Source organism: Hyalella azteca, unplaced genomic scaffold (genome assembly GCF_000764305.2).
Source record: "Hyalella azteca isolate HAZT.00-mixed unplaced genomic scaffold, Hazt_2.0.2 contig17306, whole genome shotgun sequence".
Classification (NCBI taxonomy): Eukaryota; Metazoa; Arthropoda; class Malacostraca; order Amphipoda; family Hyalellidae; genus Hyalella; species Hyalella azteca.
Genome location: NW_025947093.1, coordinates 1 through 22135, shown reverse-complemented (window position 1 = coordinate 22135; position 22135 = coordinate 1). Strand labels below are relative to the sequence as shown.

General features: G+C 40.3%; 1 protein-coding gene across 1 annotated transcript; it reads right to left on the bottom strand.

The window, feature by feature from the left end:
- Positions 1-825: 825 nt before the first annotated feature.
- Positions 826-18538, bottom strand: LOC108681102 (intraflagellar transport protein 88 homolog). Its single transcript, XM_047885206.1, has 18 exons — positions 18218-18538; positions 17422-17493; positions 16984-17147; positions 15107-15302; positions 14122-14190; positions 13186-13334; positions 12278-12509; positions 10885-11042; positions 9564-9750; positions 7954-8140; positions 7367-7906; positions 7023-7077; positions 6045-6156; positions 4604-4838; positions 2900-3038; positions 2017-2088; positions 1472-1596; positions 826-976 (listed from the first exon to the last, which is right to left on the bottom strand). Exons 1-18 carry the CDS (start codon positions 18359-18361, stop codon positions 858-860), a joined length of 2955 nt encoding a protein of 984 aa, XP_047741162.1. The 5' UTR covers positions 18362-18538; the 3' UTR covers positions 826-857.
- Positions 18539-22135: the final 3597 nt, after the last annotated feature.

Genomic DNA, 22135 nt, shown 5'->3' with positions numbered 1-22135 from the left:
ATGACAGACTAGAAATTCTAGCATCCGAAAGATGGATACCAATTTATGAACTTGAAACCGACTAGACTTCGTTGAGTGACATACATTATCATAAAAATTCAGTAATATTATAATAAATAAAGCGTGAGTGTATCTTTAGCGAGTGTGCGTTTGATTGCTTACGTATAATCATCAGAATATAATCAGATTAGCAAAAAACACTGATTATTCATAAAATCATTTCCTTATTGTCAAACAATTGCCTGGAATACCAGTTTTCGTAAATAGTCAAAGTGAAAGAAATAGTGCGTGACCAAATGTTTAGACACACGAGGTGACTCAAAGCTGAACTCCAGGGGCCATACTTTCAAAACTCTATTTTCTTGTCTATGATTGGTGGATTTGCTTGAAAGGCCGTCAATGATTAGCTGATGAAATTGCGATCTCTTATCTTTTTTTGAAAGTATAGGCCCATAGCGATTAAATTTTTCATCGTAGATGCTTGATGAACTGAAATTTGAGACCCTGCAGTACCAGAAATTTGAGACGCTGCACCAGCAATTGCCCAATTTCGATGTTCATTCATCAACATGTCAATGAATTTTAAAAGGTAATTGCAAAGAGGCCATTTAGGACAAGCTATTGGTGACTACAGACCCTATCCTGCCAACCGTTGAATCCACAACGCAATGTTGTATAAAGACCCTATCCTGCCAACCGTTGAATCCACAACGCAATGTTGAATAAAGACCCTATCCTGCCAACCGTTGAATCCACAACGCAATGTTGAATAGAGACCCTATCCTGCTAACCGTTGAATCCACAACACAATGTCCGCCATTACAGTCATTATTTCAGTGGTTTGAGAAGTCCCCATTTTAGGGCAGGAGGTCGTCACCCAATTCGTCGTCCCCGAAGTCGTCGTCGGGCTTGTCACGTCTCATGCTCGTCCTGGGCCTCTCAGGAATGGGTCCCACGGGGTCTTGGTAGCTCACGTCTGCAAAGAAACTCAAGTTGGACTACAAGGAATAATGAACCCCGGCATCAGACTTCAACGAGAAGATTTCAAATGATCTTACAATCACGAGTTCACGAATCACGTTCATAAAATCAATACAAAAAAAAAAAACCAAAATAATCGCATTCAGACTGATTTTCTCCCCAAACAAATAACGGTCGCGTGCACGCGCGTACTGATTTCATGTGGCGTACTGCTGCATGGTACCTACTATATCACGAGGAAACCTATGTTGCCACAAGAACGTACAAGTCGCGCACTGAATGCACAAGACTTAATACTAATACCGTATTGCATAAAATAACTCGAAAAATTGTGCATGTTGCCCCGAAACGTCGAAAACGGCTAACCGATCTCCTTGGTGGCGGGCCGGTCACTTACCGATCTCCTTGGTGGCGGGCCGGTGACTTACCGATCTCCTTGGTGGCGGGCCGGTGACTTACCGATCTCCTTGGTGGCGGGCCGGTGACTTACCGATCTCCTTGGTGGCGGGGAGATGGCCGGGAGCGTCGGACTCGAGCGACAGGCGCGTGGCGCGGCCGCTCACGGCGGAGCCTGGGAAGCTGCGCACCCCACCGTAGCTGCGCGAGCTCGCCGCCCTGCAACACGGGGGGGGTGTACTGTACCGAGGGGGGTGGATGTACTGTTTCGAGTGTGGAGGAGGTACTGTACTGAGGGGGGAGGTGTACTGTACCGAGGGGGGAGGATGTACTGTACCGAGGTGGAGGGTGTACTGTACCGAGGGGGGATGTACTGTACCGAGGGGGGAGGAGGTACTGTACCGAGGAGGGGGGAGCGGATGTACTGTAACGAGGGGGGAGGAGGTATTGCCCGAAGGGCATGCGAGAGAATAGTAAGAAATCCTACTTCAGAATCGAAATTTATTTTCTCGGTGGTGTCGGCATCTAAATCATAATTTTCTGTCGGCTGGGCGTTAAAATTTCAATTCAAGTAAATTTCTAAACCAAAATTTATGCCTGATTTGTGAAAACGACAGCGTCTGAAGGGAAGGAACGTACCTGTCCATGGGGCTCTTAGCGCCGTCTATTCCTGACATGGCGGAACCGCTGCGGGAGGCGCGCGATGAGGACCTGCGGACAGAATGTGTATTTAATTAATTTAATTGCCCTATTAATTAGGAGCGTATTCCACCCATCACTTAGGGCGGTAATAAACGTAATGATTATAGGAGTACTTACTATATTAAAAAGAGGGGTGATTAAGAAATTTTCCATGATATGGGATAGGTGAAAATGTCTTCATTCTATTAGTATAGCCATGTGTAATAATAAAAATATTTAAGGCAGGGGATGGCATGCGTGCCGTGGCTTGTTCAATTGAGTAAGAAAATAAATAACTTCCGGAGCGATGATCACATCATCACATGAACGAATCAAGACTTAGCATAGTGCATTAAGCAAGACATAAACAAGATTGAAAACAATAATTAAAATAGATACCGACTAATTATAATATTTGCCGACTAAGTTTGCTTGACATTGGTTAAACAGGCGAGTGCGCGAATTGAGACTTTTTAAGGTAAAATCATAAAATACACTGACAACTTTAATGTCCTTAAATTGCAATTCCAAATTAATTTATTTTGAATTCGAATAGATTCTGAAAGAATTAATATAGGTATAGAATCGCCAGTAAATTGAATTTACTGTCAAGGGCACGGGCCAGTGTGTGTTGAATTAACTCTCAGGAGGTATGGGACAGACGTATGAATCATGAGGTTTGGGACAGAGGTATGGGTCCATATGAAGTTTGGGGCAGAGGTATGGGTCCATATGAGGTTTGGGGCAGAGGTATGGGTCCATATGAGGTTTGGGGCAGAGGTATGGGTCCATATGAGGTTTGGGGCAGAGGTATGGATCCATATGATGTTGACCCACGCACCGCCGTGACCCTGGGCCAGAGCTAGCGGCGCGGGTCTCCCTCTGGAGGCTGAGTTGCTCCGCCTTCTTCAGCTCCATGGCGTACTGGCCGCTCTCTGCCAGCCCCAGGTCGCTGCTCAGACGCACCAGCATCTTCAGACCTGCGCACCATGCAACTTTATATCAATAATCTGTGTAATAATATCCAATTAATTATCTATCAATAATCTGTGTAATAATATCCAATCATTTATCTATCAAAAATCTGTGTGATAATATCCAATCATTCATCTATCAATAATCTGTGTGATAATCTCTAATCATTTATCTATCAATAATCTGTGTGACAATCTCCAATCATTTATCTATCAATAATCTGAGTGATAATCTCTAATCATTTATCTATCAATAATCTGTGTGATAATTTCAAATCATTTATTTATCAAAAATCTGTGTGATAATATCCAATCATTTATCTATCAATAATCTGTGTGATAATATCCAATCATTTATCTATCAATAATCTGTGTGATAATATCCAATCATTTATCTATCAAAAATCTGTGTGATAATCTCCAATCATTTATCTATCAATAATCTGTGTGATAATATCCAATCAATTATCTATCAATAATCTGTGTGATAATATTCAATCAATTATCTATCAATCATCTGTGTGATAATCTCTAATCAATTATCTATCAATAATCTATAGGCTTTCAATAATGTAATAATCTATAGCATAACCACGGCAGTAACACCTGTCACGCGTTGTGATAAGATATAAATGATTTTGTTCCTTATAGCCAACATGAACACTGGGCACTAAAATCTATGCAATAGTTACTGAAAATAGGCAACCAAATCTTCTAAATAATATAATATATATTATAGTACATAATATAATTTATTAATAATATAATAATAAATGCCCTATCATGCCAGATGGTCTTTTTACCGGAAGAATTCAGCGATTTAGTTTATTTCAATTCAAAAGTATGATAAAAATGAAAATTTAATTTTAGGCCCGGAAAATCCAAATTCACAGTCAAATATCGAATTATTGACTTTTCGTAACCTTTTTTATACGCGGACTTGGCAGTTTTTTGGGCCATTTGGCAACCCTGGTGGACCTTATCGCACTCAACGTGTTAATGACAGGCAAGTCTAAACGAATAAAATTCTTAACTTTTTAAAAAACCACGTTTTTCTTGTGGACTAAAAAGTGAAAATAAATTATGGTTCGCCCCAAAAAAACGTGTGTCGGGCAGATTTATGATTAAAGCGAAAAGCACACAACACACGAATTTGGCAAGATAAGTTTCCAAACGACACTGAATGCATTGTTGTACTCACACTCAATGTTCTCAGGAAAGTCCATGTGTACGAGCCTGTACTCACACTCGATGTTCTCAGGGAAGTCCATGTGTACTCACACTCGATGTTCTCAGGGAAGTCCATGTGTACTCACACTCGATGTTCTCAGGGAAATCCATGTGTACTCACACTCGATGTTCTCAGGGAAGTCCATGTGTACTCACACTCGATGTTCTCAGGAAAGTCCATGTGTACTCACACTCGATGTTCTCAGGGAAGTCCATGTGTACTCACACTCGATGTTCTCAGGGAAGACCATGTGTACTCACACTCGATGTTCTCAGGGAAGTCCATGTGTACTCACACTCGATGTTCTCAGGGAAGTCCATGTGTACGAGCTTGTACTCACACTCGATGTTCTCAGGGAAGTCCATGTGTACGAGCTTGTATGTGCTGAAGGCCTTATGATAGGCGCCGGCACGTCGGTGGCAGGCTGCCACCATGAGCTGCCACTTGGGGTCGTCTGGCTGCATGAGGGCGGCGCGCTCGAAATACTCGATGGCTTTTTCTGGGTACTGCAGCTCGATGAAGTACGACCCCAGCCAGTCGATCACGTCTAGGTTGCTCGGGAAGTAGCGGAACGACTGCCCAGGAGTTATACTTTCAAAAAATGTTAGAAGTTCATACTTTAAAAAAAAGTTAGGAGTTCGTAAGCCAAACACTGAAATATTTTCAAGCAAAACCGACTGAATACAGACGGAAAATCAGTCACTAAGTGTGCTCCAGGTTGCTCGGGAAGTAGCGGAACGACTGCACAGGAGTTATACTTTCAAAAAATATAACTCAGTACTCACTGCAGTGAGTGACAGAGAGCGCATTTTCTCGTCGACGAAAACTTGAGGTCACGGACGGACGGACAGACGGACATGGCGAGCACAATAGTGTATTTTTTCCATAAATGAGAAAATGCGCTAAAAAGTTAGGAGTTTATCAGCCAATCACTGAAATATTTTCAAGCAAAACCTACTAATCACAGACGGGAAATCAGTCACTAAGTGTGCTCCAGGTTGCTCGGGAAGTAACGGAACGACTGCACAGGGATCATAGTTTCAAAAAAGTTAAGAGTTCATCAGCCAATCACTGATAAAAAAGCAAAACCAATCAATCACAGACGGAAAATCAGTCACTAAGCGCTCGTAAGTCACTTAATGTACTCAAGTTAGATTTGAGAGTACGGTCCCTGGTCATCACATGGTGATTCGAGTGGGGTACTAAATTAATTATAACTGATAACACAAATTTGCGGCTCCTGCAGTCCAAAAACATGAGCTCCTACGGAGCAACGTCTCGAGCTACGGTGCTTTGCGGTGCTGTAGCGTAATAAATAAGATAAGGTTTGAATAAATGAGCCAGAACTTAGACACAATTTAATACATCATCCGAAAACAATTAGATTTCAATATTACCTCAGTACATTGAAATAGATTACTAATATATGTTATTTGTTATTATATTACGAGATATTCATTTGGGTACTCCAACAATAACTTGTTATGAAGCGAATCTTTTGAAATTCTTCAGTAAAAAAAGGGAATAAGAGTAGCAGCGCTCACGTCAAAGTAGTATAAGAGTAGCAACGCTCACGTCAAAGTAGTACAAGAGTAGCAGCGCTCACGTCAAAGTAGTACAAGAGTAGCAGCGCTCACGTCAAAGTAGTACTGGTAAGTCAAAGTAGTACAAGAGTAGCAACGCTCACGTCAAAGTAGTACAAGGTGAAAGTAGTACAAGAGTAGCAGCGCTCACGTCAAAGTAGTACAAGGTCAAAGTAGTACAAGAGTAGTAACGCTCACGTCAAAGTAGTACTGGTAAGCCTGTTGCTTGTCGCCTGCTCCATCAAATATTTGGCCGAGGCGCTCGAGGATGTGGGAGTCTGTGGGCACCAGCGACAGCACTTGCAGGTACCTAGCGCAACAACAATAATCAATAACAATAACAGAACATTGAAAAATGACAAAAATATTTGAACAATGACAAAAGCATTTGAACAATGACAAGAAACATTTGAACAATGACAAAAGCATTTGAACAATGACAAGAAACATTTAAACAATGACGAGAAAGGTTTGAAAATGACAAAAAAATGTGAATAATAAGAAATGAGTTTCCTGCAATAAATATGTACAGATTATTAGAATTCCATGTTTTGACATAAATTTAATACACAAATTAATCATTTCTACACCCAGTAGCGAAATTATTAGTTGCTTGGTTATTATCTTTGCCTTTCACGATAACTTTCGTAAGAATTTATTCAGTCCAATATGATAACTAGTTATATCTCACTGTCCTAAATAAATTTAAAAGGAAAATTTTACTAGAAGCTTATTTACGGTTATCCTTCAATATTCTGGAAGCAATATCTTAGTTTAAATGCATAACTACAATATTTCTTGCTAATAAGGTGTAAATATCATATTTTCAATGAATCTCTAACACATTTCCTACTACTCAGGTGCAAATATAATATTTTCGCTGAATTACCACGAAATTTTTGGACACTCTGAGCAAATGATAATACTCACATACTACAACATTTGTTGCTACTGGAGTATCAATATATAATTTCCTAGTTTCAATTATTCAGTTAATAAATAACCTATATTAATTAATAAATAATCAATTAGTTTATTTCTAGTGACAGAGATGCAGGACTGACCACTCCGAGGCCTGCTCGCTGTCCCCCATCATCTGGTAGAGGTGGGCGATCAATTAACCAATTAATAAAGAACCGATTAAATCATTTCTAGTGACAGTGATGCAGGACTGACCACTCAGAGGCCTGCTCGCTGTCCCCCATCATCTGGTAGAGGTGGGCGATCAATTATTCAAATAATAAATAACCGATTAGTACTCTGTCACTCACTGCAGTGAGTACTGAGTTATATTTTTTTAGTATCTATGAGTGGTTGTAAAAGGCCTCCAAAAGGCCTTCTCAATGAACATCTGTATGTACATTTAGTATAGACAGTTGTATGTACTCTGTATGTAAATGTACATGTGTATCTACATTTTTATGTACCCCACGAGGCCTTCTAAATGTAGGGCCTCATCTAAATGTACAGCGCCTCCCGGAGGCTGAATAGGGCCTCATCGAGGCAGTAGAAGGCCTCACCTAAGTTGTAGAGCGCCTTTACGAAGTTGTACACGGCCTCAACTGTGTTGTAGAGCGCCTCCCCGAGGCAGTATAGGGCCTCATCGAGGCAGTATAGGGCCTCATCGAGACAGTAAAGGGCCTCATCGAGGCAGTAAAGGGCCTCCTCGAGGCATAGGATGGCCTCATCGAGGCAGTAGAAGGCCTCCCCTAGGTTGTATAGGGCCTCATCAAGGCAGTAAAGGGCCTCCCCTAGGTTGTATAGGGCCTCATCGAGACAGTAGAGGGCCTCCCCTAGGTTGTATAGGGCCTCATCGAGGCAGTAAAGGGCCTCATCAAGGCAGTAAAGGGCCTCACCGAGGCAGTAAAGGGCCTCATCGATGCAGCAAAGGGCCTCATTGAGGCAGTGGATGGCCTCATCGAGGCAGTAGAGGGCCTCACCTAAGTTGTAGAGCGCCTTTACGAGGTTGTACACGGCCTCAACTGTGTTGTAGAGCGCCTCCCTGAGGTTGTAGAGGGCCTTTACGAGGCAGTAGAGGGCCTTTCGAGGTTGTAGAGGGCCTCCCCGAGGTTGTATAGAGCCTCATAGAGGCAGTAGAGGGCCTCACCTAAGTTGTAGAGGGCCTCCACAGCAGCGGCGTCGATGTCAAGGGCGGCGAGGTAGAGCTCGCGCGCCTTCTCGTAGTCGCCGCGCAGGTAGCAGACGTTGCCGAGGTTCACGAGAGCAGCTTCGTTGTAGCCGTTGCTGTCCCGGGCCTGAGACGCGTACAACTCTGCCTGACTCAGGTCCTTTTGCTGCAATGCAAGGAAACAATATGAATAAGCAATAAAGACATGCAATATGGGCAGTATCAAGTAGTGAAAAGTTGATGATCGAGCAAAAAAAGACTATGATCGAGCAGGGAAACAATATGAATAAGCAATAAAGACATGCAATACAGGTAAGTTAAAGTAGGGAAAAGTTGATGATCGAACAAAAAAAGACTATGATTGAGCAGGGAAACAATATAAATAAGCAATAAAGACATGCAATATAGGGCAGTATCAAGTAGTGAAAAGTTGATGATGGAGCAAAAAAAGACTATGATCGAGCAGGGAATAATATAATAAGCAATAAACACACGCAATATAGGCAGTATTAAGTAGTGAAAAGTTGATGATCGAGCAAAAAGTGGACTATGATCGAGCAGGGATATAATATAAATAAGCAATAAACACACGCAATATGGGCAGTATCAAGTAGTGAAAAGTTAATGATCGAGCAAAAAGTAGACTATGATCGAGCAGGTAAACAATATGAATAAGCAATAAAGACACGCAATACAGGCAATTTCAAGTACCTAGTAAAAAGTCAATGATCGAGCAAAAAGTAGACTATGATTGAGCAATAATCAGAAGTATTACAAATACAAAAGGCATTCGTAAATAATTTTTGATTGACTACAAAAGATGCGGTTATTTTAAACTAATAAAACACGCATTCCGCAAGAGACCGAGAACCGTACACAATATGCAGATAGCAATAAAGTTTTTTACGACAACCAAGCCTGAATATTTAGAATATAACATCGTCTAAGTAAGGAAATTGAACATTCAGAACACTGAGCATTATATTCTGAAGATTTAGTCGTCATGTTACTAATAGTGTCTTGATCAGAGCTTGAGATCAGACTCCTTACTTTCAAAACTCGCCAAGTGAACGTAAGTACTTAAGCTCTATTTTCTTGTCTATGATTGGTGTATTTTGCTTGAAAGGCCGTCAATGATTGGCTGATGAACTTACGATATCTTAACTTTTTTTGAAAGTATGGGCCCAGGTCTAAAATTAATCAGATACTTTTAGACCCAAGTTCTCTGCATGGGATCAGGTTTGAAATCTTCAGATGATTCAGTCGTTATATTACTGAAAGTGTCTTCATCAGAGCTTGAGATCAGGGGCCGGATTATCAAAACTTCGTAACTTTTTGTACTTACGACAAAAAAGTTCTGTGGTACGTAAATACACTCTAATTTTGGCATTATCAAAACTTTCGTACGCAAGTCTTAGCTAAAAGCCTAAATTTTTTTCCCGCGCAAATGTTTTTATAATACCAAAGCTAGTATTACGTTGTCATAGCAACGCCACTCGTAAGTCGATTTTGCGTACTTACGAAGTTTTGATAATACGGCCCCAGGTCTGAAATTATTCAGATAATTATTTCAAGTTCTCTGTGCTCACGAGGATGTAGAGGAACGATAGGTTGGTGGCGGCGGTGCTGGCGACTTTAGTCTCCTTCTTCTCGAACATCTTCAGGGTATCGACGGCCTCCCTGAAGTTCTTCTGGCGCAAGAACATCACGGCCTTGTTGATCTCGAGGTCGCTCGCCAGCTCAGGGTAAGCTGAGTTCTTGATCGCATTCACGCACCTGCCGCATCAGGTATTTTATTATTAAGAACATATTAAGATCAAGATAATGAAGATATTGATATTATATAATAATATTATTATTAAGAGAATATTATTGATTAAGACATTGGTATTAAGAATATTGAAAACATAAGCCTGGGAAAGAATCTAGCGAGATTTTATATTAATAAAATATTGTAAATTAAAAATCCAAGATTGAAACATCTGGGGATAAATGTGAGCTTTCCGTGGTGTTTAGTTTAAATTTATGAATCGACTTGATTCGCTAAAATCACGTCCTTAATTGGACGTGATTTTGCATCAGTTATTTTATTTTTCGAAAAAACCAGGCTTATTTCCAGGCTAATAATATTGAAAACATAAGCCTGGGAAAGAATATAACGAGATTATCCCAGAAAATATTGTAAATTCAAAATCCAGGACTAAAATATAAGGAGATATATGTGTGTTTTCCGTGGTGTTCAGTTTAAATTTAGGAATCGACTTAATTCGCTAAAATCACGTGCGTAATTTGAATAAATTGATTAAAGCGTCTGTAAAATGTCAAGCACGCAGAAGAAGAAGAGGCTGAACACGTTTCAGATGTAGCCGGCGCTGTAGCAACACCCACCAGTTGTAGCCGGCACTGTAGCAACACCCACCAGTTGTTGCCGGCACTGTAGCCCCACCCACCAGTTGTAGCCGGCGCTGTAGCCCACTCACCAGTTGTAGCCGGCGCTGTAGCCCCACCCACCAGTTGTAGCCGGCGCTGTAGCAACACTCACCAGTTGTAGCCGGCGCTGTAGCCCCACCCACCAGTTGTAGCCGGCGCTGTAGCAACACCCACCAGTTGTAGCCGGCACTGTAGCAACACCCACCAGTTGTAGCCATCGCTGTTGCAACACCCACCAGTTGTAGCCGGTGCTGTAGCAACACTCACCAGTTGTAGCCGGTGCTGTAGCAACACCCACCAGTTGTAGCCGGCGCTGTAGCAACACAGCCCCACCCACCTGTTGTAGCCGGCGCTGTAGCCCCACCCACCAGTTGTAGCAACACCCACCAGTTGTAGCCGGCACTGTAGCCCCACCCACCAGTTGTAGCCGGCACTGTAGCCCCACCCACCAGTTGTAGCCGGAACTGTAGCCCCACCCACCAGTTGTAGCCGGCGCTGTAGTCCTCCTCTATGACGGGTGAGATGAGTTTGGCTGCGGTAAGGATGGCGCGCTCAGCTTCCTGCCGCAGCTGGCGCTCCACCTTACGCAGCGAGTCGTTCCTGATCACCTCCAGGATGAGGTTACCGTGCGCGTCGTCCTGGCAAGAATATAAAGAAAATCTAACTTACAATTGTATTATATAAAGCAGTGGTTCCTAAAGTGGGTGGTGGAAAGATCTGGGCGAGGAAGAAAGATTTGGGCGGGTAGGGGGGCGGCAGTCCGAAGTTAGAATGTTTGTTTGACCATTTGTACACAACACGTGCTCGTACACGGCTCCAGCGATGGGTTTTTCCACCTAGATCTGGATTTTTTGAACCTCTTCTGGGTTTCTAGTGTAAACTTTTAAAAATTTTTACAATCTGGGTTTTTTGTGTGTCTGTGGGGGCGCTATGTGAACATTATGTGTCTGAGGGGAGGGATAGGAACTCACTAGGGAGACATAGGGGGCGCCAGCCTGCAAAAGTTTGGACACCAATGATATAAAATAATGTAATACAATGTAATTTAGACTTTCAGCCTTGATTGAAGCAGATAGAAGAATTTGTCAGCTTCCCGTAGTTGAATTTTAAAAATAATGAAATATTTAATAAGTTCGACACGACTTGCCATACTCTAGTACCTGCTTCGCATATTAGAGGATTTTTAAGACTATAGCGAGAAATCTACGTTGGTATTGAGCCTAAAAACTATACATCTTTCAACTGTTTGTTCGAAAATATTCACCATCTTGCCACAGAAATAGCGTTTAATTACACAATGACAAAAAGAAAATTTCCAGCTTAGTTCTAGGCAGGTACAAAATTTGAACACATCTCCGATGCGTAAAATTTACATATTACATGAGCCAATTTCAAAATGCTCAAAATAATTTAATTTTCATTTAAAGGCTAGTCAAATATTTCATTTCCCCAAAGATAAACCATAACACCCAAGTTTCATTTCACTAGACGTGAAATGTACCTTCATCCACTGACATACAACCGCGGAACAAGTAATTATAATGTGTAAGTTCATTAGTAAATCTCGTCATATAACACATTTCCTCAACAGGAACACATGGATGTATGCCATAATATAATACGTCTATCTCACAGGAATACATGGATGTATGACGTACAGCAACGAACAACAACAACGTACAGCAGTGGCGTCGTCATATAATACGTTTATCTCAACAGGAACAAATGGATGCATGACGTACAGCAACGAACAACAACAACAACAACTTACAGCAGTGGCGTTGTCATATAATACGCCTATTTCAACAGGAACACATGAATGTTTGACGTAGAGCAACGAACAACAACAACAACAACAACAACAACAACGTACAGCAGTGGCGGTATATTTCTCATCGTCGTCGACGTCGAGGACGCAGTCGAGGAGCCTGAGGTAGCTCTTCTTCATCTTCTCCTTGTCGCGCAGGGCGTAGTGCGCCGTCACCAGGTCCAGGCCCGTCTGGAAGTTCGGCTGCTCCTGCATGATGTACTCGAAGCTCGTGCACGCCTCGCTGTACTGGCCCATCTTGATGAAGACCAGCCCGATGTTGTGCATGATCCTGATCCTGGTGAGGAAGAATGAACAAATATAACTCAGTACTCGCTGTACTGACCCATCTTGATGAAGACCAGCCCGATGTTGTGCATGATCCTGATCCTGGTGAGGAACAATGGAAAAATATAACTCAGTACTCACTGCAGTGAGTGACAGTGAAGACCAGCCCGATGTTGTGCATGATCCTGATCCTGGTAAGGAACAATGAAAAAATATAACTCAGTACTCACTGCAGTGAGTGACAAAGAGTGCATTTTCTCGTCGACGAAAACGTGAAGTTACGGACGGACGGACAGACGGACGGACAGACGGACGGACAGACGGACGGACAGACAGACGGACGGACGTGGCGAGTACAATAGTGAATTTTTTCCATAGATGAGAAAATGCGCTAAAAATGGTTCGGACGGGGCAGCGAGTACTACTAGAACTGCTTCAGAGAACTGTACTAGAACTACAAGAACAACTACAACTGTACTAGAACTGCTTCAAACTACTTGGGGTTTTCATTGGTTTCATTGACTTATGTACATAAGTTCTAGCACTGCTTCAGAATAGACTTGAGGTTTTTATATGTATCATTAACTTATGTATACAAGTTCTAGCACTGCTTCCGAACAGACTTGAGGTTTTTATATGTATCATTGACTTATGTATACAAGTTCTAGCATTGCTTCGGAACAGACTTGAGGTTTTTATTGGTGTTGTTGACTTGGTCGTAGGCCATCCTGTAGTACTTGATAGCCTTAGCGTAGTTGCCGGTCTTGAAGTAAATGTTGCCCATGTTGACGCGCAGGCGGCCTGAGTTGTTGAACATGCGATCCTTGGTGATGATCTGTCGCCACGAAATAGGTGTTAATTTCACATTTAATGCTTCACCGTATTTAGATGAATATGATTTTTAGGCTACTAATTGTTTGTACCTGTGTTCTAGGTTTTGAACTGACGATGGAGCTGGACTCCGAAACGTTTTCGCTTATAAGAAATGGTGAACTTTTTGGCTATTTTCTTTACTTTTAAATTCCTGGCATTTAATGCTTGTCTTGAACTGACAGTACGTATGTATTTTAAGGCAGGATTCCTATTCTCTCTAAAGTTAGAAGGCCTTCTTTCCTACTGTGGTATATCTGGAGGATTAAAAATGACGAGGAATGAGTTTGAAGTTTCATGTCGGTAAATAATGTCGGTATAAATAAAAAATAATAATATAAATAATAATAATTAGTAATAATAAATAATAATAGTAATATAAATAAATAATGTCGGTAAATAATGTCAATGCCGATACTTTTATTCTATTCTAAGTAGCAACGAACATTGCGTTATTATTTAGCGGGGTTAAGCCCACACTGGGTTTAGTGCGGGCTTAACGCGCACCTGATACGTGTTTTGTACGGGCTTACGACACGCACCTGATACGTGTTTTATACGGTCTTACGACACGCACCTGATACGTGTTTTGTACGGTCTTACGACACGCACCTGATACGTGTTTTGTACGGTCTTACGACACGCACCTGATACGTGTTTTGTACGGGCTTAAGACACGCACCTGATACGTGTTTTATACGGGCTTACGACACGCACCTGATACGTGTTTTATACGGGCTTACGACATGCACCTGATACGTGTTCAAAGCCTCCGTGTACATCTCATTTGCCGCGTACTGGTTGGCCAGATTAAAGAGCACCTGTAAAATAAAGGGCATTTTAAAATAGCTATAAAAAAACAGAAGCAGGTTACAATAGAATTTCTTCTCATGAAAATGAAAGCTGAACGTGAGAGATCCAGTTACTAACAACTTGAATATTAAAACACTGCGCGAAGTAAAAATCGTCATTCAGAAAATAGGAACAATCTAAAATGTGGAATAAAACTTGTAAGCCAAGAGGCGACCTCATTAGTGATAACTGGAGTGCAATGGGCAGAATCCTAAGTAGGTATTCCAGTTAAATATACATCACAAAGGAATGCTAAATAAGTCAAAATACGCAATTGCCCTACTGCCGTAAAAATGAGATCATTCCGTCCTGCCTTTCTCCGAATTTATGAACGGGAATTTGCGATAAAAACTTCGACATAAAAAATGGCAGGATTACTTCCCTGAATGAAATTTTACATACCAAGTAAATGTCATACTTTTTGTCTCAACAAATATGAATCAAATCAAGAGACGATAAAACTAATTTTCCATCATCCCATGCCGAATGGAGAATTACGTTGAATTTGAGGGAATATTGCTATTTGTAGAAGGTTTTCTCTTAAATTTGACTGCAAAATCTTCTAGATCTCCGTACAATAATTGAAGCAATTTAGTATAGTGACCAGAAACGGAATTATATGAATTTGTTTTTTATTTTATCAACAAGTGGATACAATTACCGAGTATAAAATTATTAAACTGCTCAACGTTCACTGAGAAGGTGAGGTCATCACTCACTGTGAAGAGGTCATCACTCACTGAGAAGGTGAGGTCATCACTCACTGAGGTCAGCACTCACTGAGAAGAGGTCATCACTCACTGAGAAGAGGTCATCACTCACTGAGACGAGGTCATCACTCACTGAGAAGAGGTCATCACTCACTGAGAAGAGGTCATCACTCACTGAGAAGGTGAGGTCCAGGTTATGAGCGTCATTAAGGCCGGCCTGCTCGCGCTGTCGGATGAGCGAGCGCTCCTTGCTGCTCGCCTCCTTGGCGCGCTCCAGGGCCGCCCGACGGTCGCCCCGACCCATCGCCAGGCAACTCTCCTCCACCAGCGCCGTGATGCGCTTCTCCGACGCCTTCAGTTGTGCTTCAGGACTGCAAAATTATGATATAATTGAAGTTTCATAGAAGAATTTATGGACTAAAATGTAAAAATGTCTTGTTAAATATACCTATATAATAGATATGTTTATATCTTGACACCAGCGCCATCATGCGCTTCTACGACACCTTCAGTTGTGCTTCAGGACTGTGAAAATATGATATAATTGAAATTTCGTGAAAGAATTTATAGAATAATAAATACAAATTTCAAATTAAATATATTTATAACATGGCACAAGCGCCGTGATACGCTTCTCTGATGCTTTCAGTTGTGCTTCATGACTGCGAAAATATGCTATAATTGAAGTTTCTTGAAAGAATTTATGGCCTAATACGTTAAAAATTTCAAAATAAATATATTTATATATGTCTATAACATAGCACCAGCGCCAGCATGCGCTGCTCTGACGCCTTCAGTTGTGCTTCAGGACTGCAAAAATATGATATAATTGAAGATGCACTGACAAACTAATGGACGAAAATGTACAAAATTTATAAATTAAAGATATATATACATCTGTTATAATAGTATGCTGGGCTAAAATTAGTCAGCTCTCTTGCCTGCTTAAAAGTGAGCATAGAATCCAGCTTTTGAATAACATCCATGATTCGAAGTTGTAGGACTGAAAGTGAAAACTCAGTAAATTTTGGGAAGCTGCAGTAGAAAAGAATTGGAATGCAAATTTTTACTCAAGAGTAATGTACTATAGGAGAGATACCCATCAATTTATTTTAATGTTGCAAATTAAATCATTTTAATGCTAGCCACTTCCATTGTATTTAATCAAGAAAAACTGGATGCTTATAAGAAAATCCAGTTTGTGTTTAAACACATAAGAATGACAAGCAAAAGCTTACTTTGACGTTTGAGAGAAAATATTCAATTGTAGTTGCCTAGCAACATATTAATAACCATAAAAATTACTCACAATTGAAATACAACTACCTTTTCAATTGATTTCAGAATTTAGTTTTTCTAACTGAAAAAAAGTGCCACTTGAAAATCATTCCAAAAGTAATACCTATGTACGTACTTGGGAGTGCAAACAAACTATGATTAAATGAAAACACAAAAATACAAAAAACACAAAAGTCTATAGAAGATGCAGATATAAAATACATTTAACCAACTGTTTGGTAAAGCAACTTCTGTAAGCAGGCCTTCAGCTACAAATAAAATTGAAGATAGTTAATGGTTAATAGAATGATGATGTTGTTGTGACCGCCACAACATGATAGAATCGCTTTTCTGTTTTCATTACTTACTTTGCGTTTCATTCTGTATATATATTTACCATAGCTGTATTAAATAATTAGTTCAGAGTGAACTGAACAGATGGTTCTCGTTGTAACAGTTGGAAGTAGGGTTCTGGGTACGAGTTAGTGAGAGACAGGCTGTCACGTGTGAAAGTTCTCAAGTTTATGCTCCTCGAAAAAAATAAGTGTATTCATTATCCTTCGCGTACTACCAAAACTATCGATTACATTGGCTTTGTGGTGTGGTAGCAGCGCAGAAAATTGCGGTAGCGTATGCGCCACAACATAATTGGTGCCGTGACCAGGATTGATGATGGTTAATGGTTAATAGAATGATGATGGTTAACAGAATTGATGATGGTTAATGTATCACAATACCAAGTGATGAAAGAACCAAGCAACACAGGCAGTGCACCTCTCATCAGCCTTGGAGAGCAGAGGTGGTGCAGGCCCCTTGCTGGTCTGGTTCATGGGGTCAAAGAGTGTCTGCTGGGAGGAGTAGCCAGTGCCCATCACACTCGTCATCGGCCGACGCAGACCATCACCTGCACTGCCTCCTGCTGTGCCCAACCCAATGCCCTAGAACATGTCGTATTAAATTTTAGTATTTGTAAACATACCATCACCAATTTGATATACTGCTCATTAAAAGTTGAAGAATTGGAGTGTATTTCCACTACAAAAGTACATTGCATTTTACTATATAAAAGTCAATTATATATAAGTAGGACATCTGATGGCAAAAACAAAAATGTTCAATATAACAGAGATCACCGATCAACAGAGAGAGAGAGAGAGTATTATAGATCAGTTGCATTAAGACCATACAATGTCAGGGCAAATTTATGCTCACAGTTTTTTGTCCTGTGCCTCCAGGCAGGGCAGTACTGAGGCGCCCTAGCCCAGTGGGAGCCCTACTCTGTGTCTGCAAGAGAAACATTGTAATAATAGATTCAGAATCCATCAGTCAGTCTTTCATTAATTACAGATTACAAACAAATTTTAGATTAAAGAGGAAAATTTAGAAATTAGTAGGTAATCATTATATTTAAATAATAACAATACAGGTTCTGTCAACTAAATTTTGTCCATATTGAACAAGAAAGAATTATATAAGTACCAGTATATAGAATGTGAAACTCTTACGATTGATTTAAAATTGTCTTGCTTTGAAGCAGAATTTGCAATTGAGGGCATGCCCCCACATCTAAGTCTTCTGCATGAATTAAGATAAACGTAGATATAGTCACCCATGTCCTAGTAACAAACAAATTCCCTATTCAATAACAAAGCCCATAAAACAATCCAAAAGGAGATTAAAATTAAATTTCCATTTAGTAAAAATGAAATATAACAAATATTTTCCAATTTATTTAACATGGCTGAAATCAACTACACACATGCTACACTTTAAATTCACAAAGTAGGTAATAATAACATGGTAAAATTATTATCTGATACATACGTGAATAAAATTATCCAACTTATTACTAGTAACACAAAAAGGCAGGAATATCAAATAAAAAGCAACATTACATATAGCAATTACAGGAACATTTAGCACAGAAAAATCAAGTTAAATTCTGTTACTTCATCAATTTATGTATTTACATTGCAAATGAAGTCAAAAGGATAAGCCAGTTACATACTGGAGGTCTGCGGCCATAGCTGGTGCGCACAGCTTCTTGAAAGTTGGGGTCTTGCTGAAGATGCTTTATGTCCAAAGCAGGATGCACATCATCAAATCCTGCATACAAGTCATCATTGGGTGCTGGGTGAACTGCTGCACACATCTTCCAGTTTGTAATTTAATAACCTAGTTAATGTATTGCTTGGAATGTTGTTTATTTTGTAATCACCTACTTTTAGATAGCCCTTGCCATTAAGGAAGCTAATTAGATGATCAGCTAATTTGAGGTAAAGCTGAAATTTGGTTAAAAAGGGTTATAAATAAATAACAAGGAAAGGTGGTCTGTAGAGCAAAGTAAGGCAAAATGAATTTGAAGATGCCAAATCTGTTACCCAAAAGGGTAAGGATTAATGCAGATGTCAGTTGCAATTGAAATTCTGCAATCCAGTACTGCCTTCTGTCAAATATCATGAAAGGTGACTATAAGGTCTATACCCAAAACATTTTAGTTGAACATCTGGCAGTCCAAACTAGAAGATGGAACATAAGCTACTCATGAATGAGATAAAAATTGCCAAGCTTATGGTCAAGAGAACATTCTTGACTACAACTTTTGAAATTTACACATAAGGAATCTTTTCTATTTGCATATTTCAGAAAATTCTGCCTGATAATCCAGATTGGCATGTAGTGGTGGACTGGTGGTGATGTCAGATTTAAATAAAAATTTGTAGTTTGTGTGCTAAAACTTAACTAATTTGTTATGCTAAATTGCTTTTAATGACTTAGAAAATGGACTTATGGTACACAACTGCAAAATGAATAATAATAAGTTAATGATAAATGGATAAGTTCTGGCAATTGGCAGAACTTTCTAAAAATTTCTAATAATTAAGTAAAATAATTGTTCAACAGACAATTTTTGAGTAAGCAAAAATGTACCGCTTTTCTTATTTCATCTGAAATATTTTTGACAAGGATGATGATAACAGATGAAATCAACCATAAGCATCATTGCATAGGCATTTTTGTCTCAATTAGTTTTCAGAAGTGGCTTCTGCTTCATTTTCAATAATGTTCATAAGTTCACTAGGCAAGTTTTATTAAAACATGGTTACAAATCACTATTATTAATAATACTGGAAATATTGTATCATTAATATAATATTTACTAAAAACCGGGCCTTAGCAATGCAATTGCTAAACTCTGCTGTCTCACAGTCTCTGCACACAGTGCACAGTAGATACCAGGTGCCAGCCTGCCAGGTAACTGAGATATTATTGCTAACCAAATAACCATAATGATACTGTTCATCATCATCAGACCATGTAGATGTAGGCATGTACTGATCAGTGATCACTGATGCACACTGTACAGACAGTACAGTTAGTCCACACTCAGGATGATGTATGTTTTTGGTGAATTTTCCCGCGCATTTTCACTTTTTTAAGCTATTGCTGTGCAGAGTTGGCGCAATGTAATGAAAATTAATTATCTTCGCGCACGTGTTTGCGCAATCCTGACCATCTTTATTTTAGAAGAAATTTTCTCCAAAGTCATATGGCAACACTGAACACCGTCTCTTTACATTTCGTATGTATAACAGCCGCAGTTTACGATTACCGTACGTTCCGTATCCGACAAGGCGGAGAAGTGACAACCAGAAGAGTCAGAAGTAACCCGGACATGTCTAACATTTTATTAATGTCAGTTCGACTCGCGTAGTCAATATACTCGCGTATATTGTCGACTAAAATAGTAGAACTATTTTAGCTTTCTAAAGTACGGCGCATGGCACATTTTTATACCAACGTAGTACGGTGCACCGCGCAGGTTGTTAAAATGACAAAATAAATTCCCGCGCACCTGGCACATCTTCCTGACCATGGCAGTTAGTCTGACTCTGAGCCCCGAGATTAAGAGAGAGAATATATTAATTTATCGCCATATGATAATAAAGTGGCCTAGGCCCTAGAGATAGTGAAATACGCAGACGTATTTTGACTAATTTTAAACATGTGCACTGGTCACCACTCACCAGTGCACATGACTGGTGGTGCACGGCACCGCTTCCTACCGTGACCCCGAGTCCCGAGAAAACTCCAGTCTGTTTACACTCGTTTCCATGGTAACAAACACACGGTCCGGGAAAATGGGTTCCGCATGCTTGGAAGGTTAAGAATTATGTTTCTTGTTAACTTCAAGATATTTGGTGTTGGAAACACCTTTTAGTCTGAGTAATGTCAAGGAAATATTGATGTAAATTGCTCATAAAACCAAACATTTTCAAATTTGAATTATAATGTTATATTATTGGAACGGATGACGCGTTATATGTAATTATAGGAATCAGCAAATTTTATTGTATTCTCCTATCCTATGCGCAATATAAGAAGGGTCCCAAAATTTGGCGCCGTAAAGAATGCGATGATGATTTTAATAATTTGTTTTTCCCGCATAACCTTGTTAACTGAAAATTTAAAAGCAAAGAATAGTCCACAAAAATTCATATCTTTATAGAAAAAGTTTCGGAGTCCAGCTCCATCGTCAGTTCGTAGAATCTAGATTTCACATAGAAAGCCATAAATTAGTACAACTGAAAATACAGAACACAATTATAAGCCTAAATTTACAAGTAATAGGGCACAAAACCTATATATTCACAATTTCAAGGGGATAGGAGCTAACAGCTGAATTTAAACTGGGCCTAAGTTTAAAATCTACAGTGATTCTAAAATACGCAAATCTGAAGTACCGGAGGTGAAAGCTAACACTCTAAAGTCACTGTCAGAAACAGGGATATCACACTGCTCGGCGTTAGCGCGCACAGCCGAATGATTGGGGCGCGATAGCAACTGTCCGGTTCTGCCACACCTTGTTATCAATGGGAATGGTGAAATACCCTGAATTTTTTCGCATTATCGTTGGCATCATCATTTCGGCTCTCTGAAAACTGATACTTTCATTGACCGACACTACGCTGAATAAGTTAGGACCATAAAAATAAGACGCACTTGGTTAAAGTTATTGAATTGGATGCTGCAACCTGCAAGTAAAATATTGTATTTTCGGTATATCCAGACCTCACAGGTGCTCATCCTTCGGTTTACCCCGCGCTCAACCCGTAATCAGATGGAACGCACAAACGTAAGTGCCTGCAGAAGCTCTCAGGCCCAACGGTCATCCTTGCGGTTATCCTGTGGCTTTTAAGTCAACCCTGCGTGGACACCCGGGGCCATACTTTCAAAACTCGCTAAGTCAACGTAAGTACTTACGCTCTATTTTCCTATCTATGATTGGTGGATTTTGCTTGATAGGCCGTCGATGATTGGCTGATGAACTTACGATCTCTTTACTCTTTTTGAAGGTATGGGCCCTGGACTACATCAAGCCGTACACCTGGACTACATCGTCTTACACCTGGACTACATCAAGCCTTACACCTGAACTACATCAAACTTTACACCTGGACTACATCAAGCCTTACACCTGGACTACATCAAGCCTTACACCTGGACTAGATCAAGCCTTACACCTAGACTACATCAAGCCTTACACCTGGACTACATCGTCTTACACCTGAACTACATCAAGCCTTACACCTGAACTACATCAAACCTTACACCTAGACTACATCAAGCCTTACACCTGGACTACATCGTCTTACACCTGGACTACATCAAGCCTTACACCTGAACTACATCAAACCTTACACCTAGACTACATCAAGCCTTACACCTGGACTACATCGTCTTACACCTGAACTACATCAAACCTTACACCTGGACTACATCAAGCCTTACACCTAGACTACATCAAGCCTTACACCTAGACTACATCAAGCCTTACACCTGGACTACATCAAGCCTTACACCTGAACTACATCAAACCTTACACCAGGACTACATCAAGCTTTACACCTGGACTACATCAAGC

What these genes read in the sequence shown, in the direction of transcription:
- LOC108681102 (XM_047885206.1), bottom strand. Translation starts at nt 18,361, where the DNA reads ATGTGTGCAGCAGTTCACCCAGCACCCAATGATGACTTGTATGCAGGA. An exon ending in TACAGCGCCGGCTACAACTG is followed by an intron (nt 9,751 to 10,884) that starts GTGGGTGGGGCT and finishes CTGATGCGGCAG; the next exon opens with GTGCGTGAATGCGATCAAGA. An exon ending in GCTAAGAGCCCCATGGACAG is followed by an intron (nt 1,597 to 2,016) that starts GTACGTTCCTTC and finishes CCCGTGTTGCAG; the next exon opens with GGCGGCGAGCTCGCGCAGCT.